This window comes from Ammospiza caudacuta, chromosome 29, assembly GCF_027887145.1.
Source record: "Ammospiza caudacuta isolate bAmmCau1 chromosome 29, bAmmCau1.pri, whole genome shotgun sequence".
NCBI classification, from domain to species: Eukaryota; Metazoa; Chordata; class Aves; order Passeriformes; family Passerellidae; genus Ammospiza; species Ammospiza caudacuta.
In genome coordinates, this window is record NC_080621.1 from 542,174 (window position 1) to 569,973 (window position 27,800).

Below are 27,800 nucleotides of genomic sequence, written 5' to 3' on the forward strand. Positions count from 1 at the left end.
TCTGCTCTTCTCCTGCTCCATCTGCCTTTGGAGTTCCTGGTTTTGGTGTTTCCAGCTGCTCCTCTCCTGCTCCACCCAAAATCCCCAATTTTGGAATTTCCCAGTTTGGCTCTGGCTGCTCCTCTTTTCCCTCATCCACCTCCAAAATTCCCATTTTCAATGGCTCCATCTGCTCCTCTCCTGTTCCATCCAAAATTCCCATTTTCAATGGCTCCATCTGCTCCTCCCTTGCTCCATCCACCTCCAAAGTTCCTGTTTTTGGTGTTTCCAGCTGCTCCTTTCCTGCTCCACCCAAAATTCCCATTTTCAGTGGCTCCATCTTCTGTTCTCCTGCCCCATCCACCTCCAAACCTGCCGTTTTTGGCGATTCTCCACAATTTTCTCCTGCCCCATCCGAAATTGCTGCTTTTGGTGACTCCAACCCATCCATTCCTGCCTCATCCGCTTCCAAAATTCCCACCTGGGGCAATTCCAGATGATTCTTTTCCACCCCACGGGAATTGTTCTGTTTTGGTGATCCCAGGGATTTGCCACCTCCAATTTCCTTGTCTCTCCCTTCCTGAAAAATCACATTAAAAACCCCAGTTTGAGGAGTTTTTTCCCCTTTTGGGATTTTGGGATCTATCCCAGCAGGATCTCCATAGGAATCAGCTCCTGGTGCTTCCTGAAGGATCCTCTTGGCTTTGGGAGCATGGAATTTCCTGTCGCCTGTTGTGTGTGAGGGAAAAAGGGAAATTTTTTTGGATGGAAAGGGAAAAAGGAAATCAGTTTGGATCTAGATGGGTGTCCCAGATGGGGGAAATGGCCCCAGTTGGGTCATTGTGGGCCCAAATTGGGATATTTGGGTGTTTTTATTTTACCTGGGGTTGGGTGGCTCCTGCGTTTTCCCATCCTGGCACTATCTAAGGACAAACAACCCAAATTACTCCAAATTACCCCAAATTACCTCAGCTCTCCATTTCACACCGCCCCAGTTCCCCTCAGGCCCCGGCAGCCATTTTCTCCTCACAGCCCTCAACGCCCTCACAGCCCAAATAAATACAATAAAACATCCCCCAGCTCCTCTAAAGGCACAACCGCAACATAAAACCCTAAACCCTCAGGGTTTTAGGTGAAAATCGTGAAATTTTCAACCCATTTTCCACCTCTGGGCATCCCGCCCACGGCCTCCCCTCACGTTTTTCCCGCCTTTTCCCCGGCGGCCGCGGGGCACACTGGGAGTTGTAGTTCGCAGGCGCCGCAAAGCAGCAGAGCGGCCTTTACGACAGCGGCGCTTTTGCGACGGCGCTGCCGTAAAGCGCGGGGTGTTGACAGCGGCCGGCGGAGCAGGAAGTGAGTGAGGATAAACCGGGATAAAACCGGGAAAAACCGGGATAAAACGGGATAAAACCGGGATAAACCGCAGCACCGGGGTTGGGGGGTGAGGCCTGCGGACGGCTGAGGGGTGACAGCGCCTTGTGGGGCGCTCTGAGAGGCGGCAGAGCCGCGGCGGGGCCTTGTGAGGGGCGGGGGGCGCCGGGGATTTTCGGGGGGCTCTGAGGGGGGGGATTGGGGGGTTTCAGTCAGAGCGGGGCTCTCTGCTCACCTATCCCAGCTCGGCGCGGCGGGACGCGGAGCCATGAGCAGCGCCGGGAGGGTCCCGGGCCGGGGGGCGGCCGTGGCCAGGCAGGTGCGTGCGACCCCCGGGACCCCCGAAATGGCGGCTGGGGGGGATGGGGGGGCCCTGAGTCCCCTCAGCACTTTGGGGGGGGGGTCCCTGAATCCCTGAATCCCCTCCCGGGGGGGTCCCTAAATCCCCGAGTCCCCTCCTGTCCCTTGGGGGGTCCCTGGATCCCCTCAGCCCTTTGGGGGTCCCCACATCTCTGAATCCTCTCCTGGGGGTCCCTGAATCCCCTCCCGGGGGTCCCTAAATCCCCCCCTGGGGTCCCTCAGTCCCTGAATCCCTTCCCAGGGGACCTGGGGGTCCCTGAATCCCCAAATCCCCTCCTGGGGGTCCCTGGATCTCCTTTTGGGGGTCCCCAAATCCCCTCCCGGGGGTCCCTGAATCCCCAAATCCCCTCCCGGGGGTCCCTGGATCTCCTCTTGGGGGTCCCCAAATCCCCTCCCGGGGGTCCCTGAATCCCCAAATCCCCTCCCGGGGGTCCCTGACTCCCCTCGCGCTGTCGCCCCCTCCCCAGCTGGGGCTGCTGGCGGCTCCCGGTGCGGACGGGAGCGGGAGCGGGAGCGGGAACGGGAATGGGAACGGGAACGGGGAGGCGGCGCTGGAGGCGGAGCTGCTGCGGCTGCTGCGGGGCCGGGACGGAGCGGAGAGCGGGCAGCGACCCCCCCGGACAGGTAAATACCCCCGGAGTTACCCCAAAATTGGGTTGGGACCCCCAAAATTGGGGTTGGGACCCCCCCAGACAGGTAAATACCCCCGGAGTTACCCCAAAATTGGGGTTGGGACCCCCCCCCACAGGTAAATACCCCCGGAGTTACCCCAAAATTGGGGTTGAGACCACCAAAATTGGGGTTGGGACCCCCCCAGACAGGTAAATACCCCCGGAGTTACCCCAAAATTGGGTTGGGACCCCCAAAATTGGGGTTCGGACCCCCCCCACAGGTAAATATCCCCGGAGTTACCCCAAAATTGGGTTGGGACCCCCAAAATTGGGGTTGTGACTCCCCCCAGACAGGTAAATACCCCCGGAGTTACCCCAAAATTGGGGTTGGGACCCCCAAAATTGGGTTGGGACCCCCAGAATTGGGGTTGGGACCCCCAAAATTGGGGTTGTGACCCCCCCCGACAGGTAAATACTCCCGGAGTTACCCCAAAATTGGGGTTGGGACCCCCCCCCACAGGTAAATACCCCCGGAGTTACCCCAAAATTGGGGTTGAGACCACCAAAATTGGGGTTGGGACCCCCCCAGACAGGTAAATACCCCCGGAGTTACCCCAAAATTGGGGTTGGGACCCCCAAAATTGGGTTGGGACCCCCAAAATTGGGGTTGTGACCCCCCCCGACAGGTAAATACCCCCGGAGTTACCCCAAAATTGGGGTTGGGACCTCCCCAGACAGGTAAATACCCCCGGAGTTACCCCAAAATTGGGTTGGGACCCCCAAAATTGGGGTTCGGACCCCCCCCCACAGGTAAATACCCCCGGAGTTACCCCAAAATTGGGTTGGGACCCCCAAAATTGGGGTTGTGACTCCCCCCAGACAGGTAAATACCCCCGGAGTTACCCCAAAATTGGGGTTGAGACCACCAAAATTGGGGTTGGGATCTCCCCAGACAGGTAAATACCCCCGGAGTTACCCCAAAATTGGGGTTGGGACCCCCAGAATTGGGGTTGGGACCCCCAAAATTGGGGTTGTGACCCCCCCCGACAGGTAAATACCCCCGGAGTTACCCCAAAATTGGGGTTGGGACGCCCCCAGACAGGTAAATACCCCCGGAGTTACCCCAAAATTGGGGTTGGAACGCCCCCAGACAGGTAAATCCTCCCAAAATTGAGGTTTTGACCCCCCCAGGGAGGTAAATCCCCCTCGATATCCCCCAAAATTGGGTTTGTGACCCCCCCCACCCCCCCCAGCCAGGTACATCCCCCCAAAATTGGGTTTGGGACCCCCAGAATTGGGGTTAGGACCCTGCCAGACAGGTAAATCCCCCCCCCCGAAATTACCCCAGTTTGGGGTTGGGACCCTCAAAATTGGGGTTGGGACCCCTCTGTTGCCCCACAGTGAGGCAAATCCCCCTCCCCTCCCCCTTGAAATTTAGGGTCAAACCCCCCAAAATTGGGATTTTTGTGCCCCCCAGATGTGGGGGCCGTGCAGGCCCTGGCCCAGCTGTGCCTGCGGGACCCCCCCGAGGAGGAGGAGGAGGAGGAAGGGGAGGAAGATCTGGAGAACGAGCAGGAGCTGCTGGTGAGGGCGGGGAGGGGGGCTGGGATTTTGGGATTTTCTGGAATTTTGGGATTTCTGGAATTTGGGATTTCCTGGATTTTGGGATCCCCTGGATTTGGGGATCATTGGGTCCTGGGATTTCTGGAATTTGGGATTCCCTGGGGATCCCCTGGATTTTGGGATCCCCTGGATTTTGGGATCCCCTGGATTTTGGGGATTTTGGGGATCCCTGGATTTGGGATTTCCTGGATCCCCGGCTGATTCCCTGATCCCTGAACCTGGATTTGGGGATCCCTGGATTTTGGGATTCCTGAATTTTGGGGAATCCCTGGATTTTGGGGATTTTGGGGATCGCAGGCTGATCCCGGGTCCCTGAGCCTGGATTTTGGGGATTCCTGGACTTTGGGGATTTTGGGATCCCTGGATTTTGGGGATTCCCTGGATTTTGGGGATTTTGGGATCCCTGGATTTTGGGGATTCCCTGGATTTTGGGGATTTTGGGATCCCTGGATTTTGGGGATTCCCTGGATTTTGGGGATTTTGGGATCCCTGGATTTTGGGGATTCCCTGGATTTTGGGGATTTTGGGATCCCTGGATTTTGGGGATTCCCTGGATTTTGGGGATTTTGGGATCCCTGGATTTTGGGGATTCCTGGACTTTGGGGATTTTGGGATCTCTGGATTTTGGGATCTCTGGATTTTGGGGATTCCCTGGATTTTGGGGATTTTGGGATCCCCTGGATTTTGGGGATTTTGGGGATCCCTGGATTTGGGATTTCCTGGATCCCCGGCTGATTCCCTGATCCCTGAACCTGGATTTGGGGATCCCTGGATTTTGGGATTCCTGAATTTTGGGGAATCCCTGGATTTTGGGGATTTTGGGGATCGCAGGCTGATCCCGGGTCCCTGAGCCTGGATTTTGGGGATTCCTGGACTTTGGGGATTTTGGGATCCCTGGATTTTGGGGATTCCCTGGATTTTGGGGATTTTGGGATCCCTGGATTTTGGGGATTCCCTGGATTTTGGGGATTTTGGGATCCCTGGATTTTGGGGATTCCCTGGATTTTGGGGATTTTGGGATCCCTGGATTTTGGGGATTCCCTGGATTTTGGGGATTTTGGGATCCCTGGATTTTGGGGATTCCCTGGATTTTGGGGATTTTGGGATCCCTGGATTTTGGGGATTCCTGGACTTTGGGGATTTTGGGATCTCTGGATTTTGGGATCTCTGGATTTTGGGGATTCCCTGGATTTTGGGGATTTTGGGATCCCTGGATTTTGGGGATTCCCTGGACTTTGGGGATTTTGGGATCTCTGGATTTTGGGATCTCTGGATTTTGGGGATTCCCTGGACTTTGGGGATTTTGGGATCCCTGGATTTTGGGGATTTTGGGGCCCCAGGCTGATGGCGGGTCCCCGTGCAGGCAGAGCTGCAGGAGGTGCTGCAGGAGGGGCCCGAGAGCGCCGAGAGCGCCGAGAGCGCCGAGAGCCCGCAGGTACGGCCGGGGGAGCCCGGCGGGGTCCCGAGCCTGGTCCTGATCACAGGGCTGATCCTGATCCCAATCCTGATCCTGGTCCTGATCACAGGGCTGATCCTGATCCTGATCCCGATCCTGATCCCAATCCTGATCCTGATCCCGATCCCAGGGCTGATCCAGATCTTGATCCTGATCCAGATCTTGATCCCAATCCTGATCCCGATCCTGATCCTGATCCCGATCCCAGGGCTGATCCTGATCCCGATCCTGATCCAGATCTTGATCCCGATCCTGATCCCGATCCTGATCCAGATCTTGATCCCAATCCTGATCCTGATCCCAATCCTGATCCCAATCCTGATCCCGATCCTGATCCCGATCCTGATCCAGATCTTGATTGCAATCCTGATCCTTATCACAGTCCTGATCCTGATCCCGATCCCGATCCTGATCCCGATCCTGATCCCGATCCTGATCCAGATCTTGATCCCAATCCCAATCCTGATCCCAATCCTGATCCCAATCCTGATCCCGATCCTGATCCCGATCCTGATCCAGATCTTGATTGCAATCCTGATCCTTATCACAGTCCTGATCCTGATCCCGATCCCGATCCTGATCCCAGTCCTGATCCCGATCACAGTTCTGATCCTGGGGATGATCCCAGTCCTGATCCCAGTCCTGATCCCAGTGCCCATCCCAATTCTGATCCCAGTGCCCATCCCAGTGCCCAGCCCAGTGCCCATCCCAGTGCCAATTCTGATCCCAGTGCCCATCCCAGTGCCCAGCCCAGTGCCCATCCCAGTGCCAATTCTGATCCCAGTGCCCATCCCAGTGCCCATCCCAGTGCCAATCTGATTGCAGTGCCATCCCAGTGCCCATCCCAATTCTGATCCCACTGCCATCCCAGTGCCCATCCCAGTGCCAATCTGATCGCAGTGCCCAGCCCAGTGCTCGTTCCAATCCCAGTGCCCAGCCCAGGGTGGGTCCCGGAGGAGCGCCCAGTGCTCCCAGTATTTCTGGTTCTCCCAGTATTCCCAGTGCTCCCAGTATTCCCAGTGCCCCGTGACTCCAGTATCCCCAGTACATTCCCAGTACATCCCCAGTACATTCCCAGTACATCCCCAGTATCCCCAGTACATTCCCAGTATCCCCAGTACATCCCCAGTACATTCCCAGTATCCCCAGTACATTCCCAGTATCCCCAGTACATTCCCAGTACATCCCCAGTATCCCCAGTACACTCCCAGTACATCCCCAGTACAGTCCCAGTACATCCCCAGTATCCCCAGTACATTCCCAGTACATCCCCAGTACATTCCCAGTACATCCCCAGTATCCCCAGTACATTCCCAGTATCCCCAGTACATCCCCAGTACATTCCCAGTATCCCCAGTACACTCCCAGTACATCCCCAGTACATCCCAGTTCATTCCCAGTATCCCCAGTACATCCCCAGTACATCCCCAGTACAGTCCCAGTATCCCCAGTCCATTCCCAGTATCCCCAGTACATCCCCAGTACATTCCCAGTACATCCCCAGTACATCCCAGTCCATTCCCAGTATCCCCAGTACATTCCCAGTACATCCCCAGTACATCCCAGTCCATTCCCAGTATCCCCAGTCCATTCCCAGTATCCCCAGTACATCCCAGTACATCCCCAGTACATCCCCAGTACATCCCAGTCCATTCCCAGTATCCCCAGTCCATTCCCAGTATCCCCAGTCCATTCCCAGTATCCCCAGTACATCCCAGTACATCCCAGTACATTCCCAGTACATCCCCAGTACATCCCAGTCCATTCCCAGTATCCCCAGTCCATTCCCAGTATCCCCAGTACATCCCAGTACATCCCCAGTACATCCCCAGTACATCCCCAGTCCATCCCAGTACATCCCCAGTCCATCCCAGTCCATCCCAGTACATCCCAGTACATCCCCAGTACATCCCCAGTCCATCCCAGTCCATCCCAGTCCATCCCAGTACATCCCCAGTACATCCCCAGTACATCCCCAGTACATCCCAGTACATCCCCAGTACCTCCCCAGTCCATTCCCAGTATCCCCAGTACATCCCCAGTACATCCCAGTCCATCCCAGTACATCCCCAGTACATCCCCAGTCCATTCCCAGTATCCCCAGTCCATCCCAGTACATCCCCAGTACATCCCCAGTCCATTCCCAGTATCCCCAGTCCATCCCAGTACATCCCCAGTACATCCCCAGTCCATTCCCAGTATCCCCAGTACATCCCAGTCCATTCCCGCAGGATCCCGCGGGGGCGCTGCTGGCCGAGCTGTCGGAGCGGGCGGAGCTTTACCGGGCCGCCCTCGCCAACGCCGGCAACGGCGCCGGGAGCACCGGGAGCAACGGGGCGCGGCAGCGGCGGCTCCAGCGCGGCCTCAAGGTCAGCCCGGACCGGGAAACCGGGACCTGAGCCCGGGCCTGCCCAAAATCGGGCGGTTCGGCACCGCTCCGAACCGGTTTGGGGCTGGTTTTGTCCGTTCTCAGCCCAGTTTCATTTCACTTTTCCCGGTTTTGTCTCACTTTTCCCAGTTCTGAGCTCAGTCTTATCTCAATTTGCCCAGTTCTGAGCCCAGTTTTGTCTCACTTTTCCCAGTTCTGAGCCCAGTTTTATCTCACTTTGTCCAGTTCTGAGCCCAGTTTTATTTCACTTTTCCCGTTTGTAAGCCCAGTTTTATCTCACTTTTCCCAGTTCTGAGCCCAGTTTTCTCACTTTTCCCATTTCTAAGCCCAGTTTTATCTCACTTTTCCCAATTCTGAGCCCAGTTTTATCTCACTTTGCCCAGTTTTACCTCACTTTTCTGATTTCTAAGCCCTCACTTTTCCCATTTCTAGTCCCAGTTTTCTCACTTTTCCCAGTTCTGAGCCCAGTTTTACCTCACTTTGCCCAGTTCTGAGCCCAGTTTTCTCACTTTTCCCATTTCTAAGCCCAGTTTTATCTCACTTTTCCCAATTCTGAGCCCAATTTTATCTCACTTTTCCCAGTTTTATCTCACTTTTCTGATTTCTAAGCCCAGTTTTACCTCACTTTTCCCATTTCTAGTCCCAGTTTTATTTCACTTTTCCCAGTCCTGAGCCCAGTTTTATCTCACTTCTCCCAGTTCTGACCAGTTTCATGATAATCGAATCCCATTTAATTATATTATTGTCATCATCATCATCAATAATAACAATAACAATAATAATAATAATGATGATGATGATGATGTACAATAACGTTGTATTATAATATCCCAATATAATAGTTAAGTATAGCTAACATATATAAAATGATTTCTTGTTATTACTCCACTGATTCCATATTATCATTATTCCATTTCACCCCCTTATTTTGCTCTTTCCCATCCATTTCCTTCCATCCAATCCTGAGCCTTACCCCGTTGCCCCCCAATTTTTCCCCCATTTCACCCCATTTTTCCCATTTCTGCCGCCATTTCACTCCCTTTCCCCCCATTTTTCTCCCGTTTTCACCCCATTTCTCCCAATATTTTTCCCCCCCATTTTTCCCCCGTTTTTTTCCAGACCCTGGAGCAGCTGCTGGCCTCGGTGCGCAGCGGGAAGCCGATCGACCGCGCTGAGATTCCCCCTCCCGTGGCTCTGGGCAGGCCTGGAGGGACCCCGGTGCAGCCCCCGGCCCCGATTCCCCCTTCGGATCCATCCCCGGAGCACAAACCCGACCCCGATCCCAAATTTGATCCCAAATTTGATGCCAAATTTGATGCCAAAGCCGAGGCCGGTTCCGGTGCCCGGCGGCGGCTGCAGGAGCTGCGGAGGGAGGCTGTGCTGGCCAAACGCCGCGGGGACGCCGCCGCGGCCCTGAGCCGCTTCAGGGAGGCCAAGGTGCGCCCAGAACCGACGGCGTCCGCCCCAAAAAATACCCTGCCTTTTCCCCAAAATTGCCCAGAATTTCCCCCTAAAAAAATCCCCGCATTTTCCTCAAAATTTCCTCCAAAAAAAACCCCCCTCGTTTTCCTTGAAATCCCCCAGAGTTTTCCCCCCAAAGTCCCAAAATTTTGTCAAAATCCCTCGGGATTTCCCCCCCCAAAATCCCAACATTTTCCTCAAAATTTCCCCCCAAAAATTCCTCTAATTTTCCTCAAAATTTCCCCCCCCAAAAATTCCTCTCATTTTCCTCAAAATTTCCCCCCCCAAAATTCCTCTCATTTTCCTCAAAATTTCCCCCCCAAAAATTCCTCTCATTTTCCTCAAAATTTCCCCAGAATTTCCCCCAAAAGATCCCCTCATAATTCCCCAGAACTTGCCACAAAAAAATCCCCTCATTTTCCTGAAAATCCCCCAGAATTTCCCACCAAAAATTCCCTTCATTTTCCTCAAAATTCCCCAGAATTTCCCCCAAAAGATCCCCTCATAATTCCCCAGAACTTGCCACAAAAAAATCCCCTCATTTTCCTGAAAATCCCCCAGAATTTTCCCCCCCAAAATTCCAAAATTTTCCTCAAAATTCCCCCCAAAAAATCCCAAAATTTCCCCCAGAATTTTCCTCCCCAAAATCCCCTTCATTTTCCTCAAAATTCCCCTCAAAAAATCCCCTCATTTTCCTCAAAATTCCTCAGAATTTCCCCCCAAAAATCCCAAAATTTTCCACAGAATTTCCCCCCCAAAATCCCAAAATTTTCCACGGAATTTCCCCCCAAAAATCCCAAAATTTTCCTCAAAATTTATCCCCAAAAAATCTCCTTATTTTCCTCAAAATTCTCCTCAGAAAATCCCAAAAATTTCCTCAAAATTTGCCCCCAAAAATCCCAAATTTTTCCACAGAATTTCCCCCCAAAAATCCCAAAGTTTTCCCCAGAATTTCGCCAAAAAATCCCCTCATTTTCCTCAAAATTCCCCCCCAAAAAATCCCCTCATTTTCCTCAAAATTCCCCCCCAAAAAATCCCCTCATTTTCCTCAAAATTCTCCCCCCCAAATCCCCTCATTTTCCTCAAAATCCCCCAGAATTTCCCCAAAAACCCCCAAATTTTCCCCAAAATTCCCATTTTCCTGTGGTTTTGCAGAGGTTGCAGGCGCAGCTGGAGGCGCTGGGACGAGGAGCTGAGCCCGGTGAGACCCCGACCCCGATTTGGGCTGGAAATTCCCATTTTGGGGTTCAAACCTTGAATTTTGGGGTTCACACTCTCAATTTTGGGGTTCAAACCCTCAATTTTGGGGGTTAAACCCCTTCAGTTTTGGGGTTCAAACTCTAAATTTTAAACCCTCCAGTTTTGGGGTTCAGACCCTTCAGTTTTGGGGTTAAAATCCTCAATTTTGGGGTTCAGACCCTTCACTTTTGGGGTTGAAACCCTTCAATTTGAGGTTCAAACTCTTCAATTTTGGGGTTCAAACCCTTGAGTTTTGGGGTTCAGACCCTTCAGTTTTAAACCCTTCAGTTTTGGGGTTCAAACCCTCAGTTTGGCGTTAAAACCCTTGAGTTTCAGGGTTCAAATCCTCAGTTTTGGGGTTCAAACTCACAATTTTTGGGGTTCAAACCTTTCGGTTCAAGCCCTTCAGTTTTGGGATTCAAAGCCTTTAATTTTGGGGTTCAAACCCTTCCGTTTTGGGGTTCAAACCCTTCAATTTTGGGGTTCAAACCCTTCCGTTTTGGGGTTCAAACCCTTCCGTTTTGGGGTTCAAAGCCTTCAATTTTGGGGTTCAAACCCTTCCGTTTTGGGGTTCAAACCCTTCAATTTTGGGGTTCAAAGCCTTCAATTTTGGGGTTCAAAGCCTTCAATTTTGGGGTTCAAACCCTTCCGTTTTGGGGTTCAAACCCTTCCGTTTTGCGACAAAACCTTTAGTTTTGGGAGTTGAGACCCCTCAGTTTTGGGGTTAAACCCCTCAGTTTTAAACCCTTCAGTTTTGGGGTTCAAACCCTTCAGTTTGGGGGTTCAAACCTTTCAGTTTTGGGGTTCGGACCCTCAGTTTTTGGGGGTCCTGGTGGGATTTGATGCTCTTTTCTTGAAGATCCAGAGGAATCCAAGGATCCACCAGAGGAGGATCCACCAGAGGAGGATCCAGCGATCTCCAGCCCAGGTGAGCGCGGTCCTGGCCGGGCGCGGGGGCAGGAAAAGGGGATTTGGTGGGATTTTGGTGGGATTTGTCAGGATTTGTTGGGATTTTGGTGTGATTTGCTGGGATTTTGGTGTGATCTGTTGGTATTTTGGTGGCATTTTGCTGGGGTTTTTTGGGAATTTGGTGGGATTTTGGTGGTATTTTGCTGGGGTTTTTTGGGAATTTGGTGGTATTTTGGTGGTATTTTGGTGGTATTTTGCTGGGGTTTTTTGGGAATTTGGTGGTATTTTGGTGGTATTTTGCTGGGGTTTTTTGGGAATTTGGTGGTATTTTGCTGGGGTTTTTTTGGGAATTTGTTGGTATTTTGGTTGTATTTTGCTGGGTTTTTTGGGGAATTTGGTGGTATTTTGCTGGGGATTTTTGGGAATTTGTTGGTATTTTGCTAGGGGTTTGCTGGGTTTTTTTGGGAATTTGGTGGTATTTTGTTGGCATTTTGCTGGGGTTTTTTGGGAATTTGTTGGTATTTTGGTGGTGTTTTGCTGGGTTTTTTTGGGAATTTGTTGGCATTTTGCTGGGGTTTTTTGGGAATTTGGTGGCATTTTGCTGGGTTTTTTTGGGAATTTGTTGGCATTTTGTTGGTATTTTGCTGGGTTTTTTTGGGAATTTGTTGGTATTTTGCTGGGTTTCTTTGGGAATTTGTTGGTATTTAGGTGGCATTTTGCTGGGGTTCTTTGGGAATTTGTTGGTATTTAGGTGGCATTTTGCTGGGGTTCTTTGGGAATTTGTTGGTATTTTGGTGGGGTTTTGCTGGGTTTCTTTGGGAATTTGGTGGTATTTTGCTGGGGTTTTTTGGGAATTTGGTGGTATTTTGCTGGGTTTCTTTGTGAATTTGGTGGCATTTTGCTGGGGTTTTTTGGGAATTTGTTGGCGTTTTGGTGGCATTTTGCTGGGTTTTTTTGGGAATTTGGTGGCATTTTGCTGAGTTTCTTTGGGAATTTGTTGGTATTTTGGTGGCATTTTGCTGGGGTTTTTTGGGAATTTGTTGGCATTTTGCCGGGTTTCTTTGTGAATTTGTTGGCGTTTCGGCGTGACGCGTTGCTATTTGCTGCTCTGCCCCAGCCCCGGCCGGGGACGCGCGGCAGGCCCTGCAGCAGCGCATGGAGCGCTACCGAGCCGCGCTGGGCCAGGCCCGCGCCAGCGGCGACGCCAGGAAGGCTCGGATGCACCAGAGGATCCTCAAGGTGGGGCTGGGATGGGGGCACGGGGACGGATCCCCGCGCTGGAATAACAGTCCCAGTGTGAAAATATCAGTCCCAGTGTGAAAATAACAATCCCAGTGTGAAAATAACAGTCCCAGTACAAAAATAACAGTCCCAGTACAAAAATAACAGTCCCAGTGTGAAAATATCAGTCCCAGTGTGAAAATAACAGTCCCAGTACAAAAATATCAGTTCCAGTATGAAAATAACAGTCCCAGTGTGAAAATAACAATCCCAGTGTGAAAATAACAGTCCCAGTGTGAAAATAACAGTCCCAGTGTGAAAATAACAGTCCCAGTGTGAAAATAACAATCCCAGTACAAAAATAACAGTCCCAATATGAAAATAACAATCCCAGTACGAAAATAACAATCCCAGTCTATCTCCAGTCTATCCCCAGTGCTCCCAGTGCCCCTTGGGTGCCCCCTGACCCCCTGCGCCCCCTCCCCAGCAATGCCAGGGCTATCCTGGGTGCCCCTTGGGTGACCCCTGACCCCCCTGCGCCCCCTCCCCAGCAATGCCAGGGCTATCCTGGGTGCCCGCTGACCCCCTGCGCCCCCTCCCCAGCAATGCCAGGGCTATCCTGGGTGCCCGCTGACCCCCTGTGCCCCCTCCCCAGCAATGCCAGGGCTATCCTGGGTGCCCCCTGACCCCCTGTGCCCCCTCCCCAGCAATACGAGGCCGCCCTGGGTGCCCTGAGCGCGGGCAGAGCCGTGGATCTCTCGGAGCTGCCGGTGCCCCCGGGTACGTCCCTGTCCCTCTGTCCCTCTGTCCCCCTGTCCCCCTGTCCCTGGGGGGGTCTCACAGCCCCCCGGGACCCCCCCCTTTCCGCAGGCTGCCCCCCAATCCCGGGCTCGGGGCCCCCATCGGAGCCCGGCGTTGCCGGCGTGGTGCAGGCGGCGCTGAGGCTGACGGAGCACAGCGAGGGCGAGGAGGAGGAGCAGGAGGAGCAGGAGGAAGAGGAGGAGCCCAAGGTGGGGTTTGGGGGGCGCAGGGAGGTTTTGGGGGCTGGGGGGAACATTCACGGGGATTTTTGACACCATTTTCCCCTTTCCAGGTGCAGCCCGAGGCTCCTCCTGCGCCCCCTCCCAAACAGCAACAGCAACCCAGGAACGGCCAGGGGGCTCCTAAACCCGCTGGGAAAGGTACAGGGGGGGATTTGGGGGGCTGAGGGAACCCCCTGCGCACTGGGACCCCTCCCCAGGACCCCCGTTTTACCCCCCAGGGCCCCATTTTGCCCCGTTTTTGCCCCCAGCCCAGCTGCAGGTGCAGTTCCTGGAGCTGAGGCACAAGCAGCTCGTGCAGGGCGCCCTCCGTGCCAAGCGGTGCCAGGACCTGGTGGGTGCCAGGGAGTTCCTGCGCAGGGCCAGGGGCGTGCAGGCCATGCTGGGCGCTGCCAGGGCCGGGCTGCCCGTGGATCTCACCCAGGTGAGGGCGTGCCGGGGAGCTGGGTCAGATTCCGTGCTAAATTCTGGCCTAAATTGTGGATCCCGGTCCTGAATCCTCTCCCGTGGGATTCCCCAAATCCCGTTCCAAATCCCGTCCTAAATCCCAAATCCTGGCCCAAATCGTGTCCCGAACCCCATCCTAAATCCACCTCAAATCCCATCCCAGGATCCCGTGCCAGATCCCATCCTAAATCCCAAATCCTGGCCAGGATCCAGCCCAAATACCATCCCAAATCCTGTCCTAAATCCCATCCCAAATCCCAAATCCCATCCCAAATCCTTCCCCAAATCCCTTCCCAAATCCTGGCCAGGATCCATCCTAAATCCCAAATCCCGTCCCAAATCCCGCCCCTAACCCCGTCCCCTTTTTGGGGTCTTCACCCCAAACCCCAAACCCCCAAATCCCAAATCCCCCAAATCCCAAATCTTTGGGGTTTTCACCCCAAACCTTTGTGTTTTCACCCCAAATCCCAAACCCCAAATCCCCCAAAACCCCAAACCCCAAATCCCCCAAATCCCCAAATCCCAAACCCCAAATCTTTGGGGTTTTCTCCCCAAACCCCAACCCCCAACCCCCAAATCTTTGTGTTTTCACCCCAAACCCCAAATCTTTTTGTTTTCACCCCAAACCCCACACCCCAAATCCCAAATGTTTGTGTTTTCACCCCAAACCCCAAATCTTTGTGTTTTCACCCCAAACCCCACATCCCAAACCCCAAATCTTTGTGTTTTCACCCCAAACCCCAAATCTTTGTGTTTTCACCCCAAACCCCACACCCCAAACCCCAAATGTTTGTGTTTTCACCCCAAACCCCAAATGTTTGTGTTTTCACCCCAAACCCCTGTGCAGGTGCCCGAGGTGCCCCTGGACGGGGCCGAGTTCGAGCTGGGCCCGGCCCGGGGGGTCCCGACGCCCCCCGAGGTCACCAAAACCTTCCTGGGGCTGGCGGCGGCGCTCAGGAGGCAGCACCAGGTGGGGAACCCCAAATTCGGGGGGAAAACACCAAAAAAATGGAGTGAAAACCCTAAAAAATGGGGGTAATATAAAAAAAAAAAAATTGGGGGGAAAACCCTAAAAAATGGGGGTAATATAAAAAAAAATTGGGAGCGATGTACAAAAAAAAAATGGGGGGAAAACCCTAAAAAATGGGGGTAATATAAAAAAAAAAAATTGGGGGGAAAACCCTAAAAAATGGGGGTAATATAAAAAAAATTGGGAGTGATGTACAAAAAAAATGGAGTGAAAACCTTAAAAAATGGGGGTAATGTAAAAAAAAAAATTGGGGGGAAAACCCTAAAAAATGGGGTTAGTATAAAAAAAAATTGGGAGCGATGTACAAAAAAAAATGGGGGGAAAACCCTAAAAAATGGGGGTAGTATCCCAAAAAATAAGGGAACCCCAAAAATGGGGGAAATATCCCAAAAAATGGGGATGGGGGAACCCCCAAAAAAATGGGGGGAAACCCTAAAAAATTGAGCACCAAAAATTGGGGGTGGAACCCCGAAAAATGGGGGGGAAACACACAAAAAAAAGAGGGGAAATCCTAAAAAATGGGGATAATATAAAAAAATGGGGGCGAAACCCTAAAAAAATGGGGGGAAAACTCTAAAAAATGGGGGAAATCCTAAAAAATGGGGGAAAAACAAAAAAAAAAAAATTGGGGGTGAAACCCCTAAAAATTTGGGGGTAATTTCCCAAAAAATGGGGTTGAAAGCCTAAAAACTGGCGGGAAACCCTAAATATTGGGGGGAGCCCTAAAAATTGGGGGTAAAATCCCAAAAAATGGGGGTGAAAACCTGAAAATTGGGGAAATGTCCCCAAAATCTCCTTCCCCCCGCCCTGCAGCTGTGCCTCAGTTTCTCCCGGCAGTTCGCGCAGCTGGGGAACGTCGCGGAGACCACGCGGTGAGCGGGGATTTGGGGAGGGGTCACCTGGCCAGGTGTGTTTGGGGAGGGGGCTCACCTGGCCAGGTGTGCTGGGGAGGGGGCTCACCTGGCCAGGTGTGTTTGGGGGGCTCACCTGCCCAGGTGTGTTTGGGGGTCTCACCTGCCCAGGTGTATTTGGGGGGGTCTCACCTGCCCAGGTGTATTTGAGGGGGTCTCACCTGCCCAGGTGTATTTGGGGGGGGGTCTCACCTGCCCAGGTGTATTTGGGGGTCTCACCTGCCCAGGTGTATTTGAGGGGGTCTCACCTGCCCAGGTGTATTTGGGGGGGTCTCACCTGCCCAGGTGTATTTGGGGGGGTCTCACCTGCCCAGGTGTATTTGGGGGGGGTCTCACCTGCCCAGGTGTATTTGAGGGGGTCTCACCTGCCCAGGTGTATTTGGGGGGGTCTCACCTGCCCAGGTGTATTTGGGGGTCTCAGCTGCCCAGGTGTATTTGGGGGGGTCTCACCTGCCCAGGTGTATTTGGGGGTCTCAGCTGCCCAGGTGTATTTGGGGGGGTCTCACCTGCCCAGGTGTATTTGGGGGTCTCAGCTGCCCAGGTGTATTTGAGGGGGTCTCACCTGCCCAGGTGTATTTGGGGGTCTCACCTGCCCAGGTGTATTTGGGGGTCTCAGCTGCCCAGGTGTATTTGGGGGGGTCTCACCTGCCCAGGTGTATTTGAGGGGGGGTCTCACCTGCCCAGGTGTATTTGAGGGGGTCTCACCTGCCCAGGTGTATTTGGGGGGGTCTCACCTGCCCAGGTGTATTTGGGGGTCTCAGCTGCCCAGGTGTATTTGGGGGGGTCTCACCTGCCCAGGTGTATTTGGGGGGGTCTCACCTGCCCAGGTGTATTTGGGGGTCTCACCTGCCCAGGTGTATTTGGGGGTCTCAGCTGCCCAGGTGTATTTGGGGGGGTCTCACCTGCCCAGGTGTATTTGAGGGGGGGTCTCACCTGCCCAGGTGTATTTGAGGGGGTCTCACCTGCCCAGGTGTATTTGAGGGGGTCTCACCTGCCCAGGTGTATTTGGGGGGGTCTCACCTGCCCAGGTGTATTTGGGGGGGTCTCACCTGCCCAGGTGTATTTGAGGGGGTCTCACCTGCCCAGGTGTATTTGGGGGGGTCTCACCTGCCCAGGTGCGAGGCCCTGGCCCTCGAGTGCCGCTCCCACATGGAGACCCTGAGGAGGGAGCACGGCCGGGGGGGGCCCCCCCCGAGAGCCCGGTGGGAGCAGAGAACGTTCCACGTGCTCAGGTGAGGGGGGGACACACCTGGGAACACCTGGGAACACCTGGGAACACCTGGAGGGTAAACACACCTGGGAACACCTGGGAACACACCTGGGGGGGGATGGCACACCTGGCTGGGGGGGTGGGCACGCCTGGATGAGGGGCAGAGAAAGGGAGGGGCACACCTGGGGGTGGGGATGAGGAGGGGCACACCTGGGGGTGGGCGTGGCACACCTGGATGGGATGGGCACACCTGGATGGGGTTGGTACACCTGGGGAGGGGCACACCTGTGTGTGTGGGGGAGGGGCACACCTGTGTGTGTGGGGGGGAGGGGCACACCTGTGTGTGTGGGGGAGGGGCACACCTGTCTCCCCTCCCCCCCTCACCTGCAGGTCGTTCCCGGAGCTGAGCAGCAGCGACCTCGAGCTGGGCATCGAGCGGGGGAGGGGCATCCCCGCGCCGCCAGGTGTGGGACGGAACGGGGGCGGGGCCAACGGGAACGGGGGCGGGGCAAACGGGAACGGGGGCGGGGCAAACGGGAACGGGGGCGGGGCAAACTGGGAATGGGGGAGGGGCAAACTGGGAACGGGGGAGGGGCAAATTGGGAACGGGGGAGGGGCAACTGGGAACGGGGGCGGGGCAAACTGGGAATGGGGGAGGGGCAAACTGGGAACGGGGGCGGGGCAAACGGGAACGGGGGAGGGGCAACTGGGAATGGGGGCGGGGCAACTGGGAATGGGGGAGGGGCAACTGGGAATGGGGGTGGGGCAACTGGGAACGGGGGCGGGGCAACTGGGAAAGGGGGAGGGGCAACTGGGAATGGGGGAGGGGCAACTGGGAACGGGGGAGGGGCAACTGGGAATGGGGGAGGGGCAAACTGGGAATGGGGGAGGGGCAAACTGGGAATGGGGGAGGGGCAACTGGGAACGGGGGAGGGGCAAACTGGGAATGGGGGTGGGGCAACTGGGAACGGGGGCGGGGCTCACCTGGGGCTCCCCCGCTCACATGGGGGTGTCCGTCCGTCCGTCCCTCTGTCCGTCCATCCGTCCGTCCGTCCCCAGGTGTGTCCCCAGGTGACCTGGACACCTTCGTGCGCTTCGAGTTCCCCCACCCCAGCCAGGTGAGGGGACCCCGGAAATGGAACTGGGACCCCCCCAAAAAAATGGCCCCAAAAATGGACCCCAAACCCCAAAAAATGGCCCCAAAAATGGACCCCAAACCCCAAAAATGGCCCCAAAAATGGACCCGGGACCCCCAAAAAAAATGGCCCCAAAAATGGCCCTAAATCCCCCAAAAATGGCCCCAAAAATGGAACTGGGACCCCCCAAAAAAATGGCCCCAAAAATGGACCCTAAATCCCCCCAAAAAATGGCCCCAAAAATGGAACTGGGACCTCAAAAAATGGCCCCAAACCCCAAAAAGTGGCCCCAAAAATGGACCCTAAATCCCCCCAAAAAATGGCCCCAAAAATGGAACTGGGACCTCAAAAAATGGCCCCAAACCCCAAAAAGTGGCCCCAAAAATGGACCCTAAATCCCCCCAAAAAATGGCCCCAAAAATGGAACTGGGACCTCAAAAAATGGCCCCAAACCCCAAAAAGTGGCCCCAAAAATGGACCCTAAATCCCCCCAAAGAAATGGCCCCAAAAATGGAACTGGGACCTCAAAAAAATGGCCCCAAAAATGGAACTGGGACCCCAAAAAAATGGCCCCAAAAATGGAACTGGGACCTCAAAAAATGGCCCCAAAAATGTCCCTGGGACCCCCAGAAATGCCCCGAGCGCTCGAAGCCCCCTCCCCAAATTCCCTCTCCCCCTCCCCAGGACGAGGCGCAGCGGGACAAGACCGCGGTGGTGAAGGGCACGGATTGTCCCGGTAAATCCGGGAATTCGGGGAAATTCGGGAATTCGGGGAGGGGGCGCGGCCCGGGGGGGGCCGGGGGGACCCTCGGGGGTCTCCTCGGGGGGGCGGTCCCTGATCCGGGGCCGCCCCCTCCCCAGAATTCCGGGCTCGGTTCCGGCTGCGGCTCCTGCGCGGCCACCGGGGGCTGCGGCGGCTGCTGAGCCGCGGGATCCGCCTGGAGGTGGCGCAGAAAGGGTAAAAAATGGGGGGAAAAACGGGGAAAATGGGAAAAAAGGGATGGGAGGGGTTGGGGGTAAAAAACGGGCGGGATTTGGGGCGAAAAACGGGGAAAATGGGGAAAAACAGTGGGGTGAAAAGGGGGGAAATTCCCGGGGCTGAGCCAGGGAATCCGCCTGGAGGTGGCGCAAAAAGGGTAAAAAATGGGGGGAAATTTGGGGTGAAAAACGGGGAAAATGGGGAAAAAGGGATGGGAGGGGTTGGGGGTAAAAAACGGGCGGGATTTGGGGCGAAAAACGGGGGAAATGGGGAAAAACGGTGGGGTAAAAATGGGGGAAATTCCGGGGGCTGAGCCGCGGGATCCGCCGGGAGGTGGCGCAGAAAGGGTAAAAAATGGGGGGAAATTTGGGGTGAAAAACGGGGAAAATGGGAAAAAGGGGTGGGTAAAAAATGGGGGAAATTTCGGGGGCATTTACTGGGACGTGTATTGGGATTTTTGGAGCATTTATTGGGATTTTTGGAGCGTGCATTGGGATTTTGGGGGCATTTATTGGGGTTTTGGGGGCATTTATTGGGATTTTTCGGGGCGGGGATTCCTTCCTGGGGCATTTATTGGGATTTTTTGGGACATTTATTGGGATTTTTTGGGACAGATTTTTGGGGCATTTATTGGGATTTTTTGGAGCATTTATTGGGATTTTTTAAGACCTTTATTGGGATTTTTTGGGACATTTATTGGGATTTTTTGGGACAGATTTTTTGGGGCATTTATTGGGATTTTTTGAGATCTTTATTGGGATTTTTTGGGACATTTATTGGGATTTTTTGGGACAGATTTTTTGGGGCATTTATTGGGACAGATTTTTTGGGGCATTTATTGGGATTTTTTGAGACCTTTATTGGGATTTTTTGGGACATTTATTGGGATTTTTTGGGGCATTTATTGGGATTTTTTGGGACATTTATTGGGATTTTTTGGGACAGATTTTTTGGGGCATTTATTGGGATTTTTTGAGACCTTTATTGGGATTTTTTGGGGCATTTATTGGGATTTTTTGGGACATTTATTGGGATTTTTTGGGACAGATTTTTTGGGGCATTTATTGAGATTTTTTGGGACATTTATTGGGATTTTTGGGACAGGTTTTTTGGGGCATTTATTGGGGTTTTTTGGGACATTAATTGGGATTTTTGGGGACAGATTTTTGGGGCATTTACTGGGATTTTGGGGGCATTTATTGGGATTTTCGGGGCGGGGATTCCTTCCTGGGCTATTTTTGGGTGGGGAATTCATTTCTGGGTCACTCTGGGACATTTCCGTGTCCCTCGGTGCCCCCAGGGGTCTGTTCCGGGCCGAGCGCGCTCTGGGCTCGGCTCAGCTGCGCCTGGAGGCGCTCGAGGGGAGCTGCGAGCTGCGCCAGCGCCTGGAGGTGAGCGGGGGCTGGGGATCCAGATGTGCCCGTGCCGGGATCCAGATGTGCCCGTGCCGGGATCCGGATGTGCCCGTCCCTGTCCCGGGATCCCAGATGTGCCCGTGCCCGTCCCGATGGTCCCAGATGTGCCCGTGCCCGTCCCAGATGTGCCCGTGCCCGTCCCAGATGTGCCCCCTCCTCTCCTCCGTCCCGGGGGTCCCTCGCCCGCAGCTCCTCGGTCCCGCTGGTCCCGCATTCCCGGCCCCGCCGTTCCCCCCCGTTCCCATCATCTCCGGTCCCGCCGTGTCCCGGTGTCCGTGTGTCCGTGTGTCCGTGTGTCCCACGGTGTCCGTGTGTCCCGGTATCCGTGTCTGTGTGTCCCGCTGTCCCACGGTGTCCGTGTGTCGCACGGTGTCCGTGTGTCCGTGTGTCCCGGTACCCGTGTCCGTGTGTCCCGTGTGTCCCGGTGTCCATGTGTCCCATGGTGTCCGTGTGTCCCGGTATCCGTGTCTGTGTGTCTCACCGTGTCCGTGTGTCTCACGGTGTCCGTGTGTCCCGCCATGTCCGTGTGTGCCCGTACCCGTGTCCGTGTGTCCGTGTGTCGCACGGTGTCCGTGTGTCCCGGTGTCCGTGTGTCCGTGTGTCCGTGTGTTCGTGTGTCCCGCTGTGTCCGTGTGTCCCGGTACCCGTGTCCGTGTGTCCGTGTGTCGCACGGTGTCCGTGTGTCCCGGTGTCCGTGTGTCCGTGTGTCCGTGTGTCCCGCTGTCGCACGGTGTCCGTGTGTCCGTGTGTGCCGGTACCCGTGTCCGTGTGTCCGTGTGTCCGTGTGTCCCGCTGTCCCCCCGTGTCCGTGTGTCCCGCTGTCCCCCCGTGTCCGTGTGTCCCGCTGTCCCGCCGTGTCCGTGTGTCCCCCCGTGTCCGTGTGTCCCGCTGTCCCGCCGTGTCCGTGTGTCCCGCTGTCCCACGGTGTCCGTGTGTCCCCCCGTGTCCGTGTGTCCCGCTGTCCCGCCGTGTCCGTGTGTCCCCCCGTGTCCGTGTGTCCCCCCGTGTCCGTGTGTCCCGCTGTCCCGCGGTGTCCGTGTGTCCCGCTGTCCCACGGTGTCCGTGTGTCCCCCCGTGTCCGTGTGTCCGCTGTCGCACGGTGTCCGTGTGTCCGCAGCTGCTGGACGGCCGCCGCCGCACGGGGGCGCTGCTCGAGGTGTGGGTGCGGATCCGGGAGCCGCTGGGGCCGCACCGGGAGCTGGAGCCGCGCTCGGAGCGGTGGCTGCGGCTGGAGCCGGGCCCGGAGCGCGCCGTGAGTACCGGGAGCGGCCGGGAGACACCGGGATGGGCCGGGAACGGCACCGGGAACCGCCGGGAGACACCGGGATGGGCCGGGGGACACCGGGATGGGCCGGGAACGGCACCGGGAACCGCCGGGAACGCACCGGGAACGGCCGGGAGACACCGGGATGGGCCGGGAGACACCGGGATGGGCCGGGAACGCACCGGGAACGGCCGGGAGACACCGGGATGGGCCGGGAGACACCGGGATGGGCCGGGAACGCACCGGGAACCGCCGGGAACGCACCGGGAATCACCGGGACCCCGTGGGATGGGCTGGGATGGGCCGGGAACGCACCGGGACCCCGTGGGATGGGCTGGGAACCCGGCGGGACCCCCCGAATCCACCGGGACCCCCCCGGGACCCCCCCCCCCTAACCCCGCTGTCCCCCCCAGCTCTGCCCGGTGCCCGAGCCCGCCCCGGCCGCGGCCAAGGACGGGAAGGAGCGGTGAGAGAGCCCCGGGAGCGGGAAACGGCGGGAACGGCGGGGCTGGGGGACCCCTCCCCAATATCCCCGGGGCTGGGAGACCCCTCCCCAATATCCCCGGGGCTGTGAGACCCCTCCCCAATATCCCCCATCCCCACCCCGGGGCTGTGAGACCCCTCCCCAATATCCCCGGGGCTGGGAGACCCCTCCCCAATATCCCCAACGCCCCCCAATCCCATCCCCAGGGCTGTGAGACCCCTCCCCAATATCCCCAGGGCTGTGAGACCCCTCCCCACTATCCCCAGTCCCCTCCCCAGGGCTGGGAGACCCCTCCCCAATATCCCCAGGGCTGTGAGACCCCTCCCCAGGGCTGTGAGACCTCTCCCCAATATCCCCAACGCCCCCCAATCCCCTACCCCAGGGCTGTGAGACCCCTCCCCACTATCCCCAGTCCCCTCCCCAGGGCTGGGAGACCCCTCCCCAATATCCCCAGGGCTGTGAGACCCCTCCCCAATATCCCCCATCCCCACCCCGGGGCTGTGAGACCCCTCCCCAATATCCCCAACGCCCCCCAATCCCATCCCCAGGGCTGTGAGACCCCTCCCCAATATCCCCAGGGCTGTGAGACCCCTCCCCAATATCCCCCATCCCCACCCCGGGGCTGTGAGACCCCTCCCCAATATCCCCAACGCCCCCCAATCCCCTACCCCAGGGCTGTGAGACCCCTCCCCACTATCCCCAGTCCCCTCCCCAGGGCTGGGAGACCCCTCCCCAATATCCCCAGGGCTGTGAGACCCCTCCCCAATATCCCCAACACCTCCCAATCCCCTCCCCAGGGCTGTGAGACCCCTCCCCAATATCCCCAGGGCTGTGAGACCCCTCCCCAATATCCCCAGGGCTGGGAGACCCCTCCCCACCACCCCCAACGCCCCCCATGCCCTCCCCAGGCCCCCCCCGGCCCTGCCCAGCCTCGCCGTGCTCCAGTTCGACCGCGAGCGCCTGGAGCGGGAGGTGAGGAGGGGGCGGCGATTTTTGGGCTCGGGGGTCTCGCGGGGCGGGGACCCCCCCCCATTATCGATTATCGTGTGCCCCCTCCCCATTATCGTGTGCCCCCTCCCCAGATGGCCCCGGCGGCGCCCCCCGAGCTGCGGCGGCGGCACCAGGAGCTGCTGGGGCGCATCCGGGGGCTGCGGGCGCGGCTGCAGGGCGGGGACCCCCGATTCCGAACAGGTGAGAGGAGCAAAAACCCCCGGTTCTTTCCCTTTTCCCGCTGTTTATCCCGGTGTTTTGGGGTTTGAACCCCCAAAATTCGATTTATTTTCCCCCCATTCTCCTGCTTCTTTCCCCGTTTTCCCGCTGTTTTATCCCATTTTTTTGCGGTTTCAACCCCCAAAATTCAATTTTTTCCCCCATTCTACCACTGTTTTCATCCCTTTTTTAGGGGGGTTTGAACCACACAATTCAATGTATTTTTCCCCATTTTACCACTGTTATTCCCCCATTTTTGGGTTTTGAACCACAAAATTCAATTTATTTTTTCCCCCATTTTACCACTGTTTTCACCCCTTTTTTAGGGGGGTTTGAACCCCCAAAAAATTCGATTTTTTTTCCCCCATTCTCCTGCTTTTTTTCCCCGTTTTCCCGCTGTTTTATCCCGGTTTTTTTGGGGGTTTGAACCCCCAAAATTCGATTTATTTTTTCCCCCATTCTACCACTGTTTTTCCCCCTCTTTTTGGGGGTTTGAACCCCCAAAATTCGATTTATTTTTTCCCCCATTCTACCACTGTTTTTCCCCCTCTTTTTGAGGGTTTGAACCCCCAAAATTCGATTTATTTTTTCCCCCATTCTACCACTGTTTTTCCCCCTCTTTTTGGGGGTTTGAACCCCCAAAATTCGATTTATTTTTTCCCCCATTCTACCACTGTTTTTCCCCCTCTTTTTGGGGGTTTGAACCCCCAAAATTCGATTTATTTTTCCCCATTCTACCACTGTTTTTCCCCCTTTTCTTGGGGTTTGAACCCCCAAAATTCGATTTATTTTTTCCCCCATTTTACCACTGTTTTCACCCCTTTTTTAGGGGGGTTTGAACCCCCAAAACTTCGATTTATTTTTTCCCCCATTCTCCAGCTTTTTTCCCCGTTTTCCCGCTGTTTTATCCCGTTTTTTTGGGGGGTTTGAACCCCCAAAAATTCGATTTTTTTTACCCCCATTCTCCTGCTTTTTCTCCCCGTTTTCCCGCTGTTTTATCCCTTTTTTGGGGGGGGTTTGACCCCCCAAAATTCGATTTTTTTCCCCCCATTTTACCACTGTTTTCACCCCTTTTCTTAGGGTTTGACCCCCCAAAATTCGATTTATTTTTTCCCATTTTACCACTGTTTTTCCCCCTTTTTTGGGGGTTTGAACCCCCAAAATTCGATTTATTTTTTCCCCCATTCTACCACTGTTTTTCCCCCTCTTTTTGGGGGTTTGAACCCCCAAAAAATTCGATTTTTTTTTTTCCCATTCTCCTGCTTTTTCCCCCGGTTTCCCGCTGTTTTATCCCGGTTTTTTGGGGTTTGAACCCCCAAAATTCGATTTATTTTTCCCCATTTTACCACTGTTTTTCCCCCTTTTATTGGGGTTTGAACCCCAGAAATTCGATTTATTTTTTCCCCCATTTTACCACTGTTTTCCCCCCTTTTTTGGGGGGTTTGAACCCCAGAAATTCAATTTTTTTCCCGTTTTCCCGCTGTTTTATCCCATTTTTTGGGGGGTTTGAACCCCAGAAATCCCGATTTTTCCCGTTTTCCCGCTGTTTTACCCCATTTTTTGGTGGTTCCAGAGTACGCCGAGCACCTGGAGCGGCACCTGGGGCTCTACGCGGAGGCGGCGCGGCGCCTGGGCCTGCAGGGGGACAGGGTGGGTGAGACCCCAGACCCAATTCCCGCCCGGGCCGCGCCCAAACCCTGGGGGTCCCACCCCCAAAAAAATATCCTGGACACCCCCAAACCCTGGGGTTCCCACCCCAAAAATCCTGGGGGTTGTGAATGTTCCCAAATCCTGGGGTTCCCACCCCAAAAAAATCCTGGACACCGCCAAATCCTGGGGTTCCCACCCCAAAAAAATCCTGGTGGTCCCAAATCCTGGGGTTCCCACCCCAAAAAAATCCTGGTGGTCCCAAATCTTCCCAAATCCTGGGGTTCTTGCCCCAAAAATCCTGGACACCCCCAAACCCTGGGGTTCCCACCCCAAAAATCCTGGGGGTTGTGAATGTTCCCAAATCCTGGGGTTCCCACCCCAAAAAAATCCTGGACACCCCCAAACCCTGGAGGTCCCACCCCAAAAATCCTGGGGGTTGTGAATGTTCCCAAACCCTGAGGTTCCCACCCCAAAAATTCTCGTGTTCCTGCCCCAAAAAAATATCCTGGACACCCCCAAATCCTGGGGTTCCCACCCCAAAAATTCTCGTGTTCCCACCCCAAAAAAATCCTCGACCGCCCCCAAATCCTGGGGTTCCCACCCCAAAACAATCCTGGACACCCCCAAATCCTGGAGTTCCCACCCCAAAAATTCACATGTTCCCACCCCAAAAAAATCCTGGACACCCCCAAATTCTGGTGTTTCCACCCCAAAATTCCTGGTGGTGCCAAATCTTCCCAAATCCTGGGGTTTCCACCCCAAAAAAATCCTGGACACCCCCAAACCCTGGGGGTCCCACCCCAAAAATCCTGGGGGTTGTGAATGTTCCCAAACCCTGGCGTTCCCACCCCAAAAATTCTCGTGTTCCTGCCCCAAAAAAATCCTGGACACCCCCAAATTCTGGTGTTTCCACCCCAAAAAATCCTGGTGGTCCCAAACCCTCCCAAATCCTGGGGTTCTTGCCCCAAAAATTCTGGACACCCCCAAATCCTGGTGATCCCACCCCCCAAAAAAATCCTGGACCACCCCCAGACCGTTCTGGACCTTCCTAAATTCTGGTGTTTCCACCCCAAAAAAATCCTGGACACCCCCAAATCCTGAGGTTCCCACCCCAAAAAAATCCTGGACACCCCCAAATTCTGGGGTTCCCACCCCAAAAATATCCTGGTGGTCCCAAATCTTGCCAAATCCTGGTGGTCCCATCCCCAAAAAAAAATCCTGGAGCACCCCCAAACCTTGAGACCCTCCCAATTCCTCGTGTTGCCGCCCCCAAATTCCTGCTGGGACCCCTCCCCAAATTCCCAGTGTGACCCCAAAAAATTCCTGATGTGACCCCAAAAAATTCCTGATGTGACCCCAAAAAATTCCTGATTTCCCCCCCAAAAAATTCCTGATGTGACCCGAAAAAATTCCTGATTTTCCCCCCCAAAAAATTCCTGATGTGACCCCAAAAATTCCTGATTTCCCCCCCAAAAAATTCCTGATGTGACCCCAAAAAATTCCTGATTTCCCCCCCAAAAAATTCCTGATGTGACCCCAAAAAATTCCTGATTTTCCCCCCAAAAAATTCCTGATGTGACCCCAAGAAATTCCTGATTTCCCCCCCAAAAAATTCCTGATTCCTCCCCAAAAAATTCCTGATGTGACCCCAAAAAATTCCTGATTTCCCCCCCAAAAAATTCCTGATTTCCCCCCCAAAAAATTCCTGATGTGACCCCAAAAAATTCCTGATTTCCCCCCAAAAAAATTCCTGATGTGACCCCAAAAAATTCCTGATGTGACCCCAAAAAATTCCTGATGTGACCCCAAAAAATTCTCGATTTCCCCCAAATTCCTGTTGCCCCCCCAAACTCTCCCTGAGGGGGCAATTTCGGGGGGTCTCCCCCTCATTTCCCCCCAATTTGGGGGGCAGTTTTGGGGTCTCTCCCCCTCATTTCCCCCCAATTTGGGGGGGCAGTTTTGGGGTCTCCCCCCCCCCCAATTTGGGGTCATTTTTGGGGTCCCCCCTGATTTTTGCCCCCTCCCCAGGAGGCGGCCAAGGAGGCTCTGTACAAACGGAACCTGGTGGAGAGCGAGGTGAGGACCCCCGGGGGGGTCCCCAAATTTGGGGGTCCCCAAAATCCCCCCCCCCCCCCCCCCCTCTCCTCACTGCTCTGTTCTCTTCCAGCTCCAGAAACTCCGTGGATGAGACCCCCCCCCCCAATTCTGGTTGGGGTTTTGGGGGGTTCAGAGACCCCTCCCCAAATTGGGGGAGCTCTGGGGACCACCCCCCCCCCGTGCCCACTGTGACAATCACAGAGCTGCTACATCCCCCTCCCCACCTCGGGGTGACGGTGACCCCTCCCCAAATTTCAGGGTGTGTTAATGACCCCCTCCCCAATTTTAGGGTGACCCCTCCCCAAATTT

General features: G+C 55.1%; 1 protein-coding gene across 1 annotated transcript; it reads left to right on the forward strand.

The window, feature by feature from the left end:
- Positions 1–1,618: 1,618 nt before the first annotated feature.
- On the forward strand, positions 1,619–27,794 carry CC2D1A (coiled-coil and C2 domain containing 1A). Its single transcript, XM_058821445.1, has 28 exons — positions 1,619–1,669; positions 2,178–2,334; positions 3,799–3,905; positions 5,308–5,379; positions 7,632–7,769; positions 8,909–9,226; positions 10,406–10,451; positions 11,349–11,417; positions 12,516–12,637; positions 13,327–13,399; positions 13,490–13,653; positions 13,713–13,800; positions 13,911–14,083; positions 14,954–15,076; positions 15,950–16,008; positions 17,163–17,279; positions 17,648–17,721; positions 18,317–18,375; positions 19,078–19,129; positions 19,255–19,351; positions 20,673–20,763; positions 21,905–22,039; positions 22,465–22,517; positions 23,444–23,507; positions 23,618–23,726; positions 25,318–25,394; positions 27,423–27,470; positions 27,562–27,794. Exons 1-28 carry the CDS (start codon positions 1,619–1,621, stop codon positions 27,580–27,582), a joined length of 2,757 nt encoding a protein of 918 aa, XP_058677428.1. The 3' UTR covers positions 27,583–27,794.
- The last annotated feature ends 6 nt before the right edge of the window (positions 27,795–27,800 follow it).